The sequence below is a fragment of the Polyodon spathula genome, chromosome 53, assembly GCF_017654505.1.
Source record: "Polyodon spathula isolate WHYD16114869_AA chromosome 53, ASM1765450v1, whole genome shotgun sequence".
Lineage (NCBI taxonomy): Eukaryota > Metazoa > Chordata > Actinopteri > Acipenseriformes > Polyodontidae > Polyodon > Polyodon spathula.
The window spans coordinates 1,866,009-1,885,999 of record NC_054586.1 but is presented as its reverse complement, the minus strand read 5'-3'; the positions used below and the strand labels follow the sequence as shown (position 1 = coordinate 1,885,999).

Below are 19,991 nucleotides of genomic sequence, written 5' to 3'. Positions count from 1 at the left end.
ACTTACAATACATACTTCTTCCTCCAAAGTCACTTCTGGTCTGAGTTGAGGGTCTCCGACCCTGTGCAGCAAGTCAGAATTATGTCATCTACAATCTTGCGTCTTTTTTGAAATTCTCCCTTTGGGGTTCCAACAACGTTGCTTTAGTTTAGTTTTTTTTAAACCTCTTGTATAGAGGTGAAAACTCAGCACATCTGCTTAATGTAAATGTATCTAATTTCACCAATGCAGTCTGTATTTAAAAGTATAAACAACAGCTGGGACGACTCCAAAGGGCTGCGACACGATGCGTCCAGTAGAGCAAACAATGATTTCAGCTGTCTGAGCCTAACCATTACATTCATCTGCAATAGAAGTTATGAACCAGGATTTACAGTTTTCCACAATTTTGAAACATGTTGAAAGAAAGCCACTTCTGTTCTCCGATGGATTTGTTCGTCTGTCTTTACAGAACACTTCTACCTCACTATTTGCTGTGTTTTAGCTGTCACTCATTTTCATGCTTGCTCAGTTACAAATCTCATTAGGACCATCATACCTACAGGTAAATGCTCTGTGCATACACAACCAAACAATTTACAGACACATTTTTGATAAAAATAAAGATTTCATGGACTCGGATTCACGATTTTCACAATTTCCGTGACCTTCATGACAAAATTATAGCCTAAAGGGTACATAAGGGTCTTTTTTATTTGATTGTGTTACATGTTCCCATGTGTTGCTACAGCTGTTTACGTGAGGTGTGTGTATTGTTTGATTCTTTTTTTTTTTTTTACATGTTGAAGCCATAATGGGGCAGGAAATGCAAGTTAAAAGTTAAAAAATGTGGTCAAAATGTAAAAAAAGAGAGTGTCAGTGTAGACTAGCTGTCAATAGATAGAGTATCAGCGTGGACTAGCTGTCAATAGAGTGTATCAGTGTAGACTAGCTGTCAATAGATAGAGTATCAGTGTAGACTAGCTGTCAATAGATAGGGTGTATCAGTGTAGACTAGCTGTCAATATAGTATATCAGTGTACACTAGCTGTCAATAGATAGAGTATCAGTGTAGACTAGCTGTAAATAGATAGAGTGTATTAGTGTAGACTAGCTGTCAATATAGTGTATCAGTATAGACTAGCTGTCAATAGATAGAGTATCAGTGTAGACTAGCTGTAAATAGATAGAGTGTATTAGTGTAGACTAGCTGTCAATATAGCATGTCAGTATAGACTAGCTGTCAATAGATAGAGTGTATCAGTGTAGACTAGCTGTCAATAGATAGAGCTGCTCATTTTGCTGGCACTAATTGTGCTGTGTTGAGAGCTGTAGTAAACACATAGCTGTAAAGTAACTGTATTACTTGATGTGAAGAGATTAGTTTGCAATGATGTGAGTTTGTTAAAAGTAGGACAGCCTGTTTTTTTTTATAACATATATCAGTTTTTTGGGTAATGTTTTCCATTAGGAGTCTCTAATTACTGTATATTTACATGGTACTTGCTAATAAATATGTGTTTTTACACATCATTACAATGTTATTATGCAAAAGCTTTACTAATACATAGTATTGTTAGTGCAATAAATGAATACACATTTTCATTCAGCCCATTTCATGATCACAGAGATCACACTGACTGTTCAATATACAGTCAACCTGCTTAATATCGCTTCAAAGGGACTGGGCAAAAATAGTGACAAGCAGAGTTGACTTTATCAAGAGCTCACTAATGCTCTGGCAAAATAAGAATTTCTGACTTTATCAAGAGTTCACTAATACCCTGACATTTCTGGTTAAAATAGATAGATAAATAAAAAACAACCCCCATGCTAATATAATGACCATGCTTTTGCTAGCGTGATTAAATGGAGCCCTTTTTATTGTTAAAGTTACAGTACAGTATCATTTATTTGATCTGCCATTGCTCAGCTCAGACCTATGCTAGCTGTTGTTTTTTTGTTAAAACCAAAAAGTGAGAGGAGTTTTTATTAATTCTTGCTATCATACAAACAGATGGGAGGAGGATAGCATGTTTTGCGGCCCATAACGTGCATCGAGTTCTGCACAGCATTCCCAGGACACAATGATTTCAACAATGCTTCAAAACTGGTTTTGATTTGATGCAAAAAAAAAAAAAAAAATTACCAACATTGTAATTGTAAAAACACATTCAAATTTGCAACAGCACACACATAAAATAATGGAAACACAGAATTAATTATGTTTTTTAAAAAAAACGCTATATGAGATGTATGCTATGTCTACTATAATGAAAATAAATGAATATAGAAGTCAATGTGCAGTGTGTCATTTCACTTATTTTGCAAAGAATAGAAAGATTTTCAATCTGAAGTCCAAAATTAAATGTATATGTTGCTTATTCCTAGTTTTTTAACATTGTGGTTTATTTTATTTGTCCTGTAATTTATATCCAATTACAAAAAAAAAAAAACAAAGTTGAATGAGGTCCTGAATTATAGATAAAATTGCATTACATTTTTGTGAACCATTTCTGATTGTTCAATTTAAAACTAAATAGATAAAAATAACAAAACAATCGATATTATGTTCAAAAAGCTATCTTGGTAAGACGTTTAGCACAGGAGATAGCAATGGCTAGTAGTGTGTTTGTTATAAACACTAAAGGGTTTTCTGTAACACTTTAAATATATGCATTGTTGTTATTGTAACAACTGCAAACTTTTTATTACAACATGAACCTATCAATACTATAAAATAATAAAACCTGCATGACCTATATTATATTATTATTATTATATTATTATTATTATTATTATTATTATTATTATTATTATTATTAATAGCAATGGTTAGTTGTGAGTTTGTTGAAAACACTAAAGGGTGTTTGTAACACTTAAACCAGATGGGAATTATAGAAATGAATAATAAATCAATAAGCATATCAGCCTCTAGCAAACAAGTAGTAAAGTGAACCAGTACCTGATGCAGCAAGAATCAATTCCCAGACTAGAAGCAAGAAAGAGCTGTCATTCATCTTTCCCGGGGATGCCAGCACAAGGTCTTTGTATTCCAACGTCCAGAAGAATGGATAGAGTTTCTCATTGGGATTGAACTCCATGTCAGTGAAAGTGTAGATGTGAGAGCCTGTCTCCACATTGTAAAAGGAGAGCTGCCTTTCCTCATAATCCAGATACACTCCCAGCTTCTGGGGCTTCAGGCTCAGGGAAAGGGGGGTCTGGGGGTCAGTGAGAGCAATGAACTCCTCTTTATCTTCATCTCCATCCCACCCCACAGTCCAGTAACCATGCTGAGGGGTTGTGCTGAACTTCCCCTTCCTCAGGGCAGACTCTCTGCTGACTCCTAATCTCCAGAATGTGTTCACTCCCACCCCCAGCTCCCAGTAGTGTCTCCCTGAGGTGAAGCCCTCCCTGCCCAGCACACAGCGCCTGGAATCAAATCTCAAGGGATTGTTATGATCCTGCCTTTTCCTTCTCTCTTGTTTCTCATCCACAGGCAGGGTGAGCCGGGGGTGTGCTGTATCGAGGTCCAGAGTCAAACTGTCAACTGTGAAGAAGAGAGGAGACAATAATAATAATAATAATAATAATAATAATAATAATAATAATAATAATAATAATAATAATAATAATAATAGAGTGTTTATAGTGTGTTATCTGTATCAATTATATGGCCAGAGGTTAAAGCAAAGTGGCAGCGAAATGGTTATTAGTTTTTTTACTGGACTCCAGCAAAGAAATAAAAAGAATGCAGATGTTTACTGAAAAATAATACCATTTACTCAAAGTGTTCTGTCTCTATACAGTAGAAACTTAAAATCGCATGACTCAGTGTGGCATTCATATTAGGTCAATGCTTTGGTCACCAGCACCTTTAGCATGCAGTGCTGAGATGCACCTGCTAACATGAAGTCACTTTTTATTATAGATGTAAACACAATGAGTGCGATGGGGTTCCTTGCTGTTCTTTTCCCCTCCACTGTGAAAGTTATCCATTGAAGAGACACATACCTGCTGAGCTGAGGATCCACTTCCATTCTAGAACACCGAAATAAAGAGAGCATTATTTTACAATCACTCCTCCTGTATTCTCTACAGTTCAGAATATGTGTAGCACACACTAACCAGCAGGGCTGTGCTGGGGTGAGTCAGGCTGTGGATTTACATACAGTCTACATACCTGATTGAAGGGTGTGGCTCACAGACTCTGAAAGAAGAGAGCTGGATTACTTTCTGAGCACCAAAAAATTGGAATTGTTCTATTGAATTATATAAATTAAAGTAAAGATTCAGCTTTATAATAAAACAATACATTATTACATAACATCCATATAATGAAACATAACATGCAAAAACGTATTTCCTACTTTGACAAAAGTATTTGGGCAATCAACATGTTTCGTATGGAACCAATTTGTTGCCAATTATAATGATTGAAAACCAACACCTGATGACAATTATAGAGTAAATAAATACATCATCATAATCATTAGTGAGGAAAAATGGAAATTTGTGATTAAAAATGCAACAGAAATGGTTCAAACTAAAAAGTACAGCAATGATCTAAAAATGGTAGCGATGCAACAAAATGAAAAAGGAGATGTGACAGAAAGACAATGATTCTTGGTAGTAAATCTCTCTCTCGACCTGCGAGGGTGATAAGTAAAGGGAACAGAACACTCTGACTAAGTGACCTGACACTTCATTCCGAGGGTTAAAAGGAAGTCAGTCATGTAGAAAAGAGACAGAGCTTCGGTACACTTTTATCCGGAGGGCAAATGATGTGGCAGCTGCAGATCATAAAAAGCAGCTGCAATCGTTTACCAAGGGGTCATGAGTAACGGTATAAATTGGGGGTGAAGCACTGTATCTGTTCCTTTGTTTTGGCTATTAATAAGTGACGTGGAAGGACCTGTATTTGTGTGGTGAATAATTGTGGGTGTGTGTTTGGTTTAGTTCCGGAGCTGTCGCCAGAGGCCAGCACAAACCCGGGACAGCACTTCATTTGTATCACTGTAAACTGTATTGTACCACGCTCACTAATTCATGCACTGACCAGACTTGTGTATGCGTTTTGTGTAACAGGACTATTATTTTGGGACTGCTGTATTACTTACCACCATTATTATTTACTGTTTGTTTTGCCGTCAGGCACTGGATTTAAGGAATAAAAAAATAAACAAACCTTTTTCACCTGGATTACAATTGTCTGTTTGTTCTTTGATCACCTGCACCTGCACGCTATTAACCACTTTGTCACACGTGGTGTAAGCGGTGGGATTATGGATCACGCAGCACTTTCAGCGCTGGGCAGCAAATGGGAGGCTGTAGAGAGACATAGAGAGGAGCGATACACGGGCAAATTATAAAGAATTGATTAAATTAATGGCAATCTCGACCACACACGTAAATGTGGCAGAAAAAAAAGAAAAGGAACAGACAGGTGAAGTGTTTCCTTTTCAAGTTGAAATGATTTCCCCCATTTTCCATCATAGAAAAATGAATAAAGAGAGATGGACTGCAAAATGGAAGGGAGCATCATTAAGACAAGGCTAGGGTCTGGTGGGAGAACGCTTGAGTGGTAACAAGCACCAGTCAAAAGGAGTCAGAGAGGGCGAGGATACTGGGCCATCTAGGGCAGATGCTACTCCCGCCTCTCTCAATATACCGGACATGTGGTACTCAAGCATGGACATATTGGGGGCATACGCTTGGGGGCAGGTCAGGCCTATTGAAGGTAAGGATGTTGATGGCGCTGGGGCGCTAGTTTATCCACACTTCAGTATCAAGGGGCAATTACTGTATAATGTAAACTTAGCCACGGGCACAGGACAGCCTGTAACAGAATTATTGGTTCCCCCATCTTGTCGGACTGAGGTCATGAGGCTGGCACATGATATCCCTTTTGCTGGGCACCATCTGCCCTATTTTCTTTTCCATCTCTCTTTATTTTGTTTTTCTAGGATGAAACAGATGGGAAAACATTTCAGTTTTAAAGGGAAAAACATCACCAATTATTTCCCTTTCTTTCTTTCTTTCTTTCTTTCTTTCTTTCTTTCTTTCTTTCTTTCTTTCTTTCTTTCTTTCTTTCTTTCTTTCTTTCTTTCTTTCTTTCTTTTCTGCCACAGTTATGTTTGCGGTCGAGACTGCCATTATTTCCACCAATTCTTTGCAGTTTGGCCAGTCTCATCCCAGAATAACTGGGTGTTGTAGCCTTTCTGCCACCCCTACTCTAGGTGACGTTTTATCGTTCTGTGATAGAGAGAGAAAGAGTCAATGTTGTAAATCTCCCTCCCAAGGAGAAAGGGCACCATGTAAGGATGGTGGTATGCTGCCTCCTAGATGGATGGAAGGAGACAATATTAGGAGGGGTGCGTAGTTGCAAGTACCCGGAACGACTCCATTGCAAGCAGCTGCAGCACAGCCCTCTACTGGAGAAACCATGGCAATAGGTTGTTTACAGGGAGAAGTGTATGGGTACAAAGGGGAAGCAGCTACATCAGTACGCTGCCATGCGCTGAAAACATAAACTGAACGGAGCTGCATTTTGTTATTTTTGTTACGTGTTTGTTCTTGTCTACTGCGAGGAAGAGTTAGAGCAAGGGGCTGCAGCCACGGAGCCAGTCCACACCTCGCCGAGCACTTCCCTCACCGCACAGTAACAGCATGCACCACAGACAAGACTTTTGGAGAGCAGTTTCCTGCAGCGGATGGGGAATTACAATTGTTTATGTTTTTGTTTGAGTTTGAAATGCTCGCCGTGTACCCCCTCCCCCGATACCATTGCTGGCAAAGGGGTGGCTCTTTCCGTTTATTTAATAAAACACAGATGTTTTTTTGAAGAATTGTTGGTTGGATTGCATTGTTTTCGGCACTACACCACTCACACCTGTTACACGGTCATACCGATAAATATGCTTTTATGGTTGGGTATATCACCATGTCCCCATGGATACAGGAGATAGCCACCTGACCTTGTGGCTTGCATGTTACACAGCCTAAGAGAGCTGTCTTAATTAAGGTCTGCTCAAACCCTTGGTCCACTTATGTGTGGGTGCACAATTACACGCTGCCACGTCACACTCCATTGCAGCAGGGCATGACCAGGCCAGGTGCCCTGGTTGGTTCCACCTAAAACAAGTAGGGGGGACAGAGGGAACATGGGTTAAGTGTCTGTCCCGTTGCTGGTATGGCAACGGGCAGGTGCAGCAACTCTACCTCAGCTAGGAGCCAACCTTTGTCTCTATGAAGGGGAGGCAATGTGGCTCATCAGGGTCGGCGGTCTGGGAGGTCTCGATCCCGGTGCTGGTGTAGGTGCTGGTGGTGCAGGTGGTGGGAGACAGATAGGACGTGAGGCTCGGCTGCTGCAGTGGACGAGACCTGGGAGTAGGCTGGTCCGGGTGGAAATTAGGGAGTCCTCAAAATCCTCTGCAAGTTACATGGTGTCCTCCAGGGCATTGGGGTTGTGGCGCTGTATCCACGCTTGTGTTTCACCACCAACCACATGACAAAACTGCTCCACTACTATTGCCTTACCCATTTGGAGGTTGGTCTTTCTGGTGGGGGTCAGCCAGTGTACCATGTGGTCACACAACTTCTGCACGACCACCCTGGGCGTGTATCTGGGGATCTTTAGTAATTCCTGAATCGTAAATGGTGCGTTTCCAACGTGATGTTAAGATAACGGAGAATTGCCAGCTTTACCAGGTCGTGATTGGCAGCTTTGATGTCCGTCATGGCCTGATATGAAGTCTGAGTCACCCTGATCAGGCAGGGTCCCAGCAGGCTCGCCCATAACTCCATCGGCCATGACGCGGTGGCAGCCAGCCACTCAAATGTGATCCTCCATCGTCCGAGTCATCCTTCATCGTCATCTTCATTAGCCCTGCCTTCAGGGCCGTTATCCCAATTGCTGTTGTGGTGTGTGGCGTCATTGCCAGACCTACCTTCTTGATGAGCGCTGTGTACCTGTCCTTTCTGAGTCTCTCCTCTGCCTCCCGTCGGCTATCCAGCGCCTCCAGTAGCTCCACTGGTGTTGCGCGATCCATAATCCCGTTTTCTGACACCACGTGTGGCAAAGTGGGTTATAGTGCACAGGTGTAGAGGTGATGTAGTGCTCCAAACAACAACAAACACAGTTCTGATGAAGTGATGGGTTTTTAATTGTAATCCAATGTTCGAAACTGACCAACATAAATTATAAATGAAATACAGGCAGTACACAACAATGTTTACTGCTCTGTATAATTAATGCACAGGGCAGTCCCAAATGATAATACATAATAATACACAAAATACACATACAGTGAGTGCAGTAGTGCTCATGGTGAATATACAATTTATCGTGCTCTGGTGCAGTGATGTTCCAGGTAGTGCTGGCCTCTGGTGACAGCTCCGGAACAAATAACAAGTGACAACTAGACAAACAAACAGAGCACTGATGATACAACAATACGGGTCCTTCTGGGTTCAATGTTTTTAATCAAATGAAGAAACAGATACATCACTTCGTCCCCTACTTATACCGTCACTCATGACCCCTTGGTAAACGATTACAGCTCCTCCTCCAATCCGAGGCTGCCACGTCATTTACCTTCCAGGTCGATGAGTTAATGTACTGAATCTACGGCACTTTTCTAAATGACTGACTTCTTTATAACCCTAGGAACTAAGTGTCAGGCCAAACAGTCCATGGTATTCTGTTCCCATTACTTAGTGCCCTCACAGGTCAGGAGGAAGATTTACTACCAAGAATCACTGTCTTTCTGTCACAAGCAGCCCCCACAGAGCCGGCGCTCAGTGTTTCTTTAAAAGCATTGTTTTGTCAGGGCTGAGGACTACTTGGAAGAAGGGCCCAGACAGATGGACAGATAGATACATAGATAGACAGACACACATTTACAGTAATTCTACAAATAGTCATGAAAACAGTTCTTACCAAGTTCCTTCTGAAGATGCAGAGCAGCTAAAAAACGAACCAGACAGAACAGTGTGTGATGGTTATTTCAGCTCCAGTACAGATTCAATTTCATTATGAAATACACAAACAGTTGCATTAAAATACAAAACTAGCAGAACATATATTTATATTAATTTCAGTTGGATTTCAGATGCAGGTTTTTATGGGTGTGATAGTTTAAGATACTGCTGCAGAAACCTGGAATGGGTTTCCAACATCTCTTCATTGAGTGCTTTACTTACCCATAGGCTCAAGCTTTCTCTCCATGGCTAGAAGAAAAACAGTACAGTCCATATTATTGTAATCCTGTTTGACATGTTTAAAATGCACAGAGCTATATGAAATGCCTCATGATAATGATAACATTCATACCATCCATTCTTCTCCATTGGATCACCAGCAGAGGAATGGCTCCAATACTGAGAACTAAAGTCAAGAAGAAGGCCACCATCCATCCACAGACTCCTGGGAAAAAATCCCCTGGAAAACAACACAGCAGCTCAACACAATGGAACACACACACCCCTCCCAACAATGAGCCACACCCTTCATAGTGAACATTCCACACACCCCTCCCAACACTGACCACACCCCTCATAGTGAACATTTCATACACCCCTCCCAGCACTGAGCCACATCCCCTCAAAGGGAGCATTCCACACACCCCTCCCAACACTGACCACACCCCTCATAGTGAACATTCCATACACCCCTCCCAGCACTGAGCCACATCCCCTCATAGTGAGCATTCCACACACTCCTCCCAACACTGACCACACCCCTCATAGTGAGCATTCTACACACCCCTCCCTGTGTTACATATATTAAAATGGGATTAGTGTTGGACCATGTGTTTGATTCAGATATTGACTGGCCCACTAGTTCATGTGTTTGATTTAGATATTGACTGGCCCATCATGATGACTGTAATCTATGGTCAGTGTCAGTCAGGCTCAATCCACAAAGATGTGATACTCACTGGATATGTGGAGTTTGGATTCCCAGTCTGGTTTTGGCATTTTACTTCTAAACAGACAAGAGAACACGTTGGACTGCTGATTGATTTTGATGTAGCTGCTGACACTGAGGAGCCCCTGACTGTCCCTCTGCACTGTTGTGTTGGACAGTGATGTCACATCGTTTCCATCCCTGTCTCTCCAGATCACTTCAGGTTCAGGGCTCCACCCCACTGATCTGCACACCAGCCGGGTCTGCTCTCCTTGTGTAGAGTCCATAGAGATTGAGGGCTGGGTCCCCAGAGCTGAGGGAGAATACCCTGTATTATATTATGAGTGAGTACTGTGTGTGTGTCTCATATCCTGTCATGGGAATATCCCTGTATTATATTATGAGTTACTGTGTCAGTGCTCTCATATCCAGTCCTGTGAGTATCCCAACTCCCTGTGTTATATTATGCCCTGTGAAGGGGGTACAGTTGAGGTGGTTGTATGTACTGTACAGTGTGTACGTCACTCTACGCATATTTCTCCCATATCTGGAAAATTGTTAATGTAGTAGTTGTGAAGCTCGGTATTAACATTATGAGGTGAAGGTTATTGAGAATATCAGATTGTGAGGGTGGAGGGGGAGTCTGTCTTTCTGTTCAGCATTCTGTCTTCATGTCACACCGACATGTTTGTAACTTCGAGTGGAAGGGTGGTGGGCAATTCACTGACACACATGGGAGATAGAACGTTTAATTTCCGCTTGGTGCACTGATTTATTTTTGCCACAAGGTGGCACTGTGCTACTGCTGCAGCGCACAACCCAATACCAGCAATGGTAAAAGGTTGGCAGGTCTTAGCGCACACACCAGTGCTCAAAATAATAGTGAAAACAAAAAGCACAAAAAGGGAAAATAAAACACAGTAATAAAACTACAAAATAAAAGGTGCTGCTTTGTGCAGCGTCCCCAGTGCTGCTAAACTGGTCAGCTCGGGTCTCCAGCCCACACTGAGGTATTCACCATACTCTGTGGGGTAGCCCAGCCAGGTCCTCCCCGCTAACTCTGCAAGTCCCCCTCGGGTACTGATTTATGATCAGTTATGTCTGTTTGTCGGCTGTCTTCTTTAACCATGCTGGCCTGTCTTTTCCTCTCGCTCCAGACACTGTTGTTCTGTAAGGGTTTTTTTTGTTTGTTTAACCATGCAAGTTCATGAACAGATCTCCTGCTGTCATTCTTCCTGAATGGACCGGGTCACCTACATCAGAGCGTTCTTTATTTTTATAGGCCAAGCAACCCCCCAAGGCCTGCCTCCCAACCACTCAGAGAGAGGGAGAGACCACACCCCTCACTCACCTCTCCGTGTCACTGCCATGACTGACAGGCGGATCTTATGAGGCTGCTACCCTCTTCCTGCAGAACCATGCATGCACCAGACAGTCAGCACAGATCTCCCCTGTTACACATGGTAATTCTTATTCTATACTGTTCTGTACAGCACAGATCTCCCCTGTTACACATGGTAATTCTTATTCTATACTGTTCTGTACAGCACAGATCTCCCCTGTTACAGTTGGTAATTCTTATTCTATACTGTTTTGTACAGCACAGATCTCCCGTTACACATGATAATTCTTATTCTATACTGTTATGTACAGCACAGATTCTTCCCTGTTACACTTGGTAATTCTTATTCTAGACTGCTCTGTACAGACTGTAGGTATATGTCATGGTCATCAACTTGTTGGATTATTTTACACTAGAAGGTCATCAACAAGTCTGGATTATTTTACACTAGAAGGACCAGAGATACACTGAGACCTAGAAGCCCCGCAGCAGTCTTTCTGACGGCTTTACAGAACACTGTAAACAGGGTAACGAAAGGAGAAACAGTCAGATGCAATTCAGGTTTTTTTTGTTTTTTTGAGTACCCCACAAACATCTGAACAATCAAAGTGTGTCTATATACAATGCATTGCAAAAGTATTCAGACCCCTGACCAATTCTCTCATATTACCAAATTACAAATGGTACATTGTAATTTCGTTCTGTTTGATATTTTATTTTTAAACACTGAAACTCAGAATCAATTATTGTAAGGCGACATTGGTTTTATGTTGGGAAGTATTTTTAAGAAAAATAAAAAACTGATATCTTGCTTGCATAAGTAATCAACCCCTGTTCTGTGGAAGCTCCCAGCATCCACCGATGAAAGAAATTGCCCTAACGAGGACACAATTACCTTACCATTGGCCTCCACCTGTGAACCATTAAAGTTGCTGTCACATTTTCTGGATAAAAACCCCACTGTTGAAGGATCATTGGTAAGGCTGTGAATTTGAAGGAAAATGAAGACCAAAGAGCATTCTACAGAAGTTAGAGATAAAATACAAATGCATAGATTAGGGAAAGGGTACAAAATAATATATAAGTGTTTGGATATCCCAGTGAGCATAGTTGGATCAATAATCAGGAAGTGGAAGCTACATCACACCACCCAGGCACTGCCAAGAAAAGGCCATCCCTCAAAACTCAATGCTCAAACAAGAAGGAGATTTGTGAGAGAAGCCACAGAGAGGCCAACAATCACTTTGAAGGAGCTTCAGAGTTCAGTGGCTGGGAGTGGAGTAATGGTGCACCAGTCAACCATATCAAGAGCTCTGCATAACACTGGCCTGTATGGGAGGGTGGCAAGAAAGAAGCCGTTACTCAAAAAGCACCATCTGAAAGCACATCTGGAGTTTGCCAGAAAGCATGAGAGTGACCTAGCTGTGATGTGGGAAAAGGTTTTGTGGTCAGATGAGACCGAGATAGAGCTTTTTGGCCAAAACTCAAAGCGCTATGTGTGGCGCAAACCTAACACTGCCCATGCCTGAAGACATAACATCCCTACTGTGAAGTATGGTGGTGGCAGCATCATGCTGTGGGGATGCTTCTCATCAGCAGGGACTGGGCATCTTATTACAACTGAAGGAAGAATGGAATGTACAAAATACAGAAAAATACTGCAAGAGAATCTGCTTCAGTCCGCTAAAAAACTGAAGCTTGATCCAATATCAAACAGAACGAAATTTCAATGTACCATTTGTTATTCAGTAATATGAGAGAATTGGTCAGGTGTCTGAATACTTTTGCAAGCCACTATATATATATATATATATATATATATATATATATATATATATATATATATATATATATATATTGTGTGTGTGTGTGTGTGTGTGTGTGTGTGTGTGTGTGTGTATATGGATTTTACAAATCAAAACAAGAACATGTAAATAAATAAACATCTGAACAGATCGGTTTACAACATATGGCACAAAACTGAATAAAACTGAATCGATAGCAATACATTTATTACTTTTCAACAACAATCAGTGTATTATCAGACGAGGAAAAGCAACTGAACAACGTAGATGAATAAACTAAGAAAAATAAAACCAAGAAGTTATAAAAAAAAAGTCTAATTTTTTTTTTTTTCAAAAAAAGGGTATTCCTTTACCTTGAGTCTAAGGCTGTTCACAATCAACACAGATAATGCGTTTCTTCACGCCGCCTTTCTGCAAAGGGCACAGCTGTCCAAAGTTCCCTTTCAATTCGAAGATGGCCACCAAAACACAGTTATGGGATACACTCCTGCCTATTGGTAGGTGTCACTGAGCTCTTTCTATCAAAGCTACCGATAGACTCTCTCCCCTCGGTGACCCGTCACACAGGGGAGACACACCCTCTTTTCGCTTCTCAAGATTGGTACTGTGAGACCTCTCTGTGTTGCATTGAGCCCTTTTTCTTCTAAAAAGCACTGTGTAAGATACTGCTAGTTCCCCTGCATTTCATGCTGAAAGCCGGCCTTCATTGCTTTTCCAGGAATCAGTTCGTAGCCTTTTTATTCTGTTTCTAATTACCACACCTGCTCTCTCCGCGTGTCAGGCTGCTTCTCTCCGTCTTAGTACGGTAAGTATTATTGTTAAGAATTGTGTGTGTGTTTTTCACCCTTTCTTGCTTCAGGAGAGCACTGTTACTCCACGGGGCTGGGTTTGCCTTGTCCCCGTTGTCGAGTTAGCCCTCCAGCCAACTGCCGGCCACAGGTCGGGCCTTGTTTTGTTTGTAGCTGTGCATCCCCGTGCTTGCGCAGCGCGACTGCTTACAGATGGACCAGCTGTGTACTCTTCACTGAGGCTTCCACATTGTTGAGTTGAGACGTACCCGGGCTGCGTTGGCCTTTACCTTGTGTGTAGGTCTCACAATCAACAGACAGTGTGCTCTTTCCCATCTGTCCTGTAATATTTCAACTTTTTTTGCATTTTAAAAACTGTTTTGTTTTACTGTGTGCATGGTGCTCACTGACTCGCTGTACCGATACAGGTTAGCGCGCCGTTGCTGTACGGTACTCTGTGCCCGCGGTGCGTGTGGTGCCTGCTGCTGGTGCACATTATACCGATGCTGCACGGTACATGCTGTGCCCGGTGCAAGCAGTGCGCACGGTACTTGGTCTCCTTAGACCCGGTGCTAAACAGCACTCGGTGCACACAGTGTTCAGTGCATTCCGTGCTATGACATGCATGGCTTCCATGTCTGTGAGGCCTGTGGGACTAATATCCCACAGGAAGACAGACCTAACATGTGCGCTCGGTGCTTAGGCCCCTGAGCACGCCTCCTCAGCCCTGAAAGGCTCTTGCGACATCTGCGCGGCTTTTCAGCCCCACGTGCTCGCTAATCGCCTGGAGAGAGTCGCATGGGGGCATTCCTTGGCCCCTGCAGAGGGCCCCTCCCAGCCATGCCTCCCAACGACCATTACAGAGCCCCTTCGGGGAGATCCCCTGTTCACAGGAGTCTGTGTCTACCTGCAGCCGCTCCCTGTCGCCTACGGCTAGACGGATGAAGAAGTCCCGGCAAGCGTGGAATATTATGTATATGAGAAAGCTCAGATTGGCTGGATTATGGATCTTTTGGAGAGGCAGGCCCCACCGGCTCCAGCCGTGGCCCCCATGTGGCATCCCCCTCACCCCCTGTGCCAGTCGCAGTCACTGTACCGCCCCCTGACCTCTCCATGGGAGAGAGCAGGACGAGCGGATCGACCGGGCGCTTTGCTCGGATGAGGACGCACTCTCCATCGCCACCTCATGGGGGGAGTCCGCTTTCACTCTGGATATGGTGTTCGAGGCGGAGCCTGAATTCCCTGCTGAAACGGCCCCTAGTTCTGAGGTTGCCTTGCCTTAATTACTACGCGCCACCACTGGCAGGGTCGGTGCCCGCGTTCATGGGGTTGCGTACCTGCAGGTCCCTGGACAGTGCAGTCAGAGCCACTCTGTTACGTCTTTTGACCGCATAATATGGCTCCCCAAGCTCAACCCTTCCCAGCTTTCTCTGATTTTATGGAGGTGGTGTGCTCCTCTTGGAACAAACCCAGCCACAGCCCCAGGGCAGTTGAAACACGGTTCTCCACTGGCCTCGCTGGAGGGGATGGAGAAGCTGGGCCTGGCCAGGTTTCCCCCCATGGACTCCACCATCGCAGCCTTGGTGAAGGCTCCACCGGTGGGAGGTATGCCCAGGAACTCTTTGTGCCCGAACCTGCAGTGCAGGGTTACAGAGACACAAGTCCGAAGGGCTTACGTGGCGGGAGCCCAGAATACCCGCTTGGCAAACACATCCAGCTGTGGCTGTCGCAGGAGCCTGGTGCCTGACGCTGATAAGGCCACGCTATTGGACGCGCCCATATCACCAGGCTATACCTTTGGCCCAGCAGTGGAGATCTTGCAACGGTCTCTTCGGGAACGCAAGACGTCGAGACAGGTTGCCGCGTTGCTCCCTCCCCCCGCTCCGGCGCGGGGCAGGTTGAGTCGCTGGCACTCTACCCCGATGTGAATACAGGTCTCATCTCAGGCGAGAGGCAGGACCCTCCCTCAACGTGGTGGGCATGGCTGAAGCCAGCCCACGCAGCAACAACCTAGAAGGCGGTTCCAGGGTTTCCGCCCTAGGCAACTGCCACTGCTAGCCCCGCCTCAGTCCCAGCCATCTCAGCAGGGCCCCTGAATGCTGGCGGCCTCAGACCCAATTCACGGCACAACAGCTTCACTACTGGCGCGCTTGCACCTCTGATGTGTGGGTGGTCGCAACCGTACAATATGGTTACACTCTTCAGTTTCGCTTGGGACCCCCTCCTTTTTGCGGCGTCACAACTACGTACATGACAGATCCACTTCAGGCCTCGGTGCTCCAGCCCAAAGTGGCAGCCTTGCTGGACAAGCGTGCCATTCTTCTCGTAGATCCCACCTCTCTGGGAGAGGGGTTCTACTCGAGATATTTTCTGGTACCGAAGAGGTGACTTTTGCCCCATTCTGGACCTGTGGTTTCTCAACCGGTTTCTAAAGGAAGGGTTTCCAAATGCTGACTCATCGTCGCATACTCCAGTCTGTCCGGCCGGACGACTGGTTCACCATGGTGGACTTGCGAGATGTGTATTTTCACGTTCCCAATCGTCCACAGCACAGGAAATATCCCTGCTTCGCCTTTCAAGGCAGCGTGTATGAGTTTTCCGTGCTGCATTTCGGCCTCTCCCTAGCTCCCCATACATTTTCAAAATGCGTAGACGCTATCCTCGTCCCCTTGCGGCTGCAAGGAGTCAGAGTGATGAATGACCTCAATGACTGGTTGATCTGTTCCCAGTCATGGGAGGGAGTGCTGGCACACACGGTGCTAGTGATGGAGCATCTAGTGAGGCTGAGCCTCACCATCAAAGATGCCAAGAGTCGGCTGACGTCGGCTGACACAGGGTGGTGACAATGGACACCTCTAGCTCAGGTTGGGGCGCGGTCTGCGAAGACAGAGGAGTTGGCGGCCTGGTCGGGCCGTTGGATGTCCATGAATATCAATATGCTGGAGCTGCAGGCAGTGTTCCTTGCTCTCCAGCACTTCCTACCCGTGGAGCGGAATAGACATGTGCTGATCTGCACATACAATACATCATTGGTGGCGTACGTCAACCAGCAGGGTGGCCTTCGGTCCCCGGTGTTGCATCGCCTAGCCTACAGGCTGCTGATTTGGGCTCAAAAGAACCTACTGTCCCTTCGGGCGATGCACATTCCGGGCGTGGAGAATCGTGCAGCGGACCTCCTCTCGAGTTACACTCTTCAGTTTCGCTTGGGAGGGCCTACATCCATCGGAGTGGCGGCTCCACCCTCAGGTGGTGGAGTGCATTTGGGGACGTGTTAGGGAAGGCACAGGTCGATCTCTTCGCTGAGATGATACACTACCCCCTGTGGTACCCCCTCCACCGCTGCGGCGGTCCACTCGACATCGATGCCCTAGCCCATGTATGTCCCAGAGCTCTCCTTTATGCATTCCCGCTTCTGCCATTACTCCCGGCCTTTCTCGAAAAGGTCCTTTCAGATAAGGCATCAGTTCTCCTAGTGGCCCCCAGGTAGCCCAGGGGAATCTGGTTTTCGGACCCTGGGACAGCCCCTTTCGAAGCAGCAACTGTCACATTGGATTGCGGACACAGTCTTGACTGCGTATGAAGGTGCTGCACGGTTGGTGGCCATCTTCGAATTGAAAGGGAACGTTAGTTTACCTACCGTAAACCTGGTTCCCTGAAAGAGAAGATGGCCACCAAAACATCGTTATGGGATACACTCCTGCCTATTGGTATGTGTCACTGAGCTCTTTCTATCAAAGCTGCCGATAGGCCCTCTCCTCTTGATGACCCCCTCAGTCCCGCCTCCTGAGGGTATTTAACCGTCATGCAGGGGAGGAACATTCTCTTTCGCGACGAAGCCGTGATGTCGACAAAAGCGACCTCACGGTTGGTGGCCATCTTCTCTTTCAGGGAACCAGGTTTACGGTAGGTAAACACACGTTTTATTTTTACTGCACTTGCCAACCTGGCATTGGCATCTCTTGCGGCTCTCAGCAGGGTTGCCAGCTTCAGCTGTTGGTACACGCTTGGCAGTCTCCCTTTGTTCCAAATGCTTCTTGCGTAGGTCCTGTGCTAACTGTAAAATATATTCACTCCTTGGTAATTCATCTCCGTGCATTCTTTGTAAAGTACCCAGGAGTTGATGGCTGCTAGGTCCAATACATTGTAAAACACCTGAACAGACCACCATCGAGAGCCAGCTTTCACAGAGTACTTCCGTGCCATCTGATCCAAAACATAAATTCCATATTTTGTTGTGTAGTAAAACTCCACGGTCTCTGGGATTTATTTTCACTAGTCCTGATGCTAATCGACTGACCAAAGCAGCGCAGCTAGAAAGCAGGCGCCAGCCTTCAAAAGGCTGATTGAAAACCAATAGACTGCCAGTCATTCACTCAGGCAGAGAGTAGACACTAATCTGATTACAGCTAAACACATTGCGGACTGGTAAATAAAAATAATAAAGTAGAATACCGTTCTGTATAATCACAATACAATTGTTTTCTGTGTGGCCGTCAATGTGACTGCTCCCTGGGGCTTTTAGGTATAATGTAATATATCTCCTTTATTTCTGCACTCCCGCGTTTCATGCTTTGTGAGAATATTTAATACACACGGACAGGAAGGTGCATGAACGCACAGCCCCATATATGTTACACGACTGGAGAAAATTACATTTTAAAACCAAAAACCACCAAAATGACCGCCACGAGGCTTCTACTGTTAATTACAGCCGTGGTGAGTTTTGTAATGAAGAGACAAGAGTTGGTAATACATTAGTCATGGGTTCAACTTGTGTATCAAACATTACTGACCTGCAACTATCACTTCAGTCTGTCCTTCTTCATGCTGACTTCCATCATCAGCTGAGCAGGTATAGACACCTCTGTCAGAGGGCTGGATGTTTCTCAGTCTCAGAGAGATATCGCCTGTCTCCAGTGCAGATGAAGAGAGAGCAGTGCGGTCCTGGTAAGCTCTGTCCTGTGTTCCTAGAAGATTCTTTTGGAAACTATAGAAATGGACTGTTTTGTCAAATGCATCCCTGAACCACCTCACTTCCATGTCCACAGCACTGACACTGGGTGAAATGTGACAGGGCAAGATGACATCATCACCAAGATAAGCAATGACAGGCTGATCAGAGCCAACGACACGCCATCCACCTGAGAAAGAAAAGACAAGGTAAGACAATTGCAAACAAGCAAGCTTTTGCTCAAAACAGCACCTTGGTATTATAAATAGCTGACAGCTATAAGCTGGAATGGGGGCTGCTGCTTAACCCTGTGAGATATAGAAGCTCAACTTATACATTGATGCCTTTCAGTGCTTCTGTCTTATTGAAAGATCTACATGTAAGAAATAGCAGGTTGTCTCTTCGTCAGTTTCATGTCTACAGTCCCTCTCACCTGTCTGTGTAGAAACAGCTGGTAGCAAACTCAAGACAATGAGACAGGTCCTCCCCAGGAATGTCATCTTCAGAACACAAGCTCTGTTAGCTGTTGCTGTGTGACACAAACAAACCAGACCCCATGTAGACTCCTCTCTTGATTGCACTGTGAAGTACTGCACACCCACAGCCAGACTCCTGTATTCACATTCATCACAGGACCAGACCGCTGCTCCACTGAGATACATAGGTCACACTGGCTCTGCAGCTGCCAGATAAGATAGTATAACACACAACACCCACTACAGTAACGGGGCAGTGTCAGAAAACAGACTATACTGTACACTAGCTCTTCAATACACAGCAGAACCGCAGAATCACACTATACTGTACACTACCCCTTCAATACACAGCAGAACTGCAGAATCACACTATACTGTACACTACCCCTTCAATACACAGCAGAACTGCAGAATCACACTATACTGTACACTACCCCTTCAATACACACCCCCTTCAATACACAGCAGAACTGCAGAATCACACTATACTGTACACTACCCCTTCAATACACAGCAGAACTGCAGAATCACACTATACTTTACAACTTCCATCACTGTGTCTGTGGGAATATAATCAAGAAACTGAGACTTGAAGGCCAAAATATAACAATGCATTACCCCCCAGGCAACTCGTTCATAGGGGTCTAGATGGCAATACACAACTGAATCCTCAACCTTTGCTACTAAAACTGATGAAAATGGCAAAACCACTGAGTTTCAACAAGACTAGAAAGGTTGAG

At 44.5% G+C, this 19,991-nt stretch overlaps 1 protein-coding gene across 3 annotated transcripts in view; it reads right to left on the bottom strand.

The window, feature by feature from the left end:
- LOC121307094 (butyrophilin subfamily 1 member A1-like) overlaps window positions 1–19,395 on the bottom strand; it is a 25,824-nt gene extending 6,429 nt beyond the window's left edge. Inside the window, exons 1-9 of one of the 3 annotated variants that reach the window (XM_041239209.1) lie at window positions 19,209–19,394; window positions 18,618–18,965; window positions 9,921–10,202; window positions 9,314–9,421; window positions 9,184–9,210; window positions 8,921–8,947; window positions 4,163–4,189; window positions 3,994–4,020; window positions 2,945–3,529 (exon numbers count right to left, since the gene is read on the bottom strand). In XM_041239209.1, coding sequence (XP_041095143.1) covers window positions 2,945–3,529; window positions 3,994–4,020; window positions 4,163–4,189; window positions 8,921–8,947; window positions 9,184–9,210; window positions 9,314–9,421; window positions 9,921–10,202; window positions 18,618–18,965; window positions 19,209–19,275 — 1,498 coding nt within the window. In that variant the 5' untranslated portion in view covers window positions 19,276–19,394. Of the gene's footprint in view, window positions 1–2,944; window positions 3,530–3,993; window positions 4,021–4,162; window positions 4,190–8,920; window positions 8,948–9,183; window positions 9,211–9,313; window positions 9,422–9,920; window positions 10,203–18,617; window positions 18,966–19,208 lie in introns of all 3 variants that reach the window. The other 2 variants (XM_041239210.1, XM_041239211.1) reach the window with 2 other exon arrangements.
- Between the last annotated feature and the right edge of the window lie 596 nt (window positions 19,396–19,991).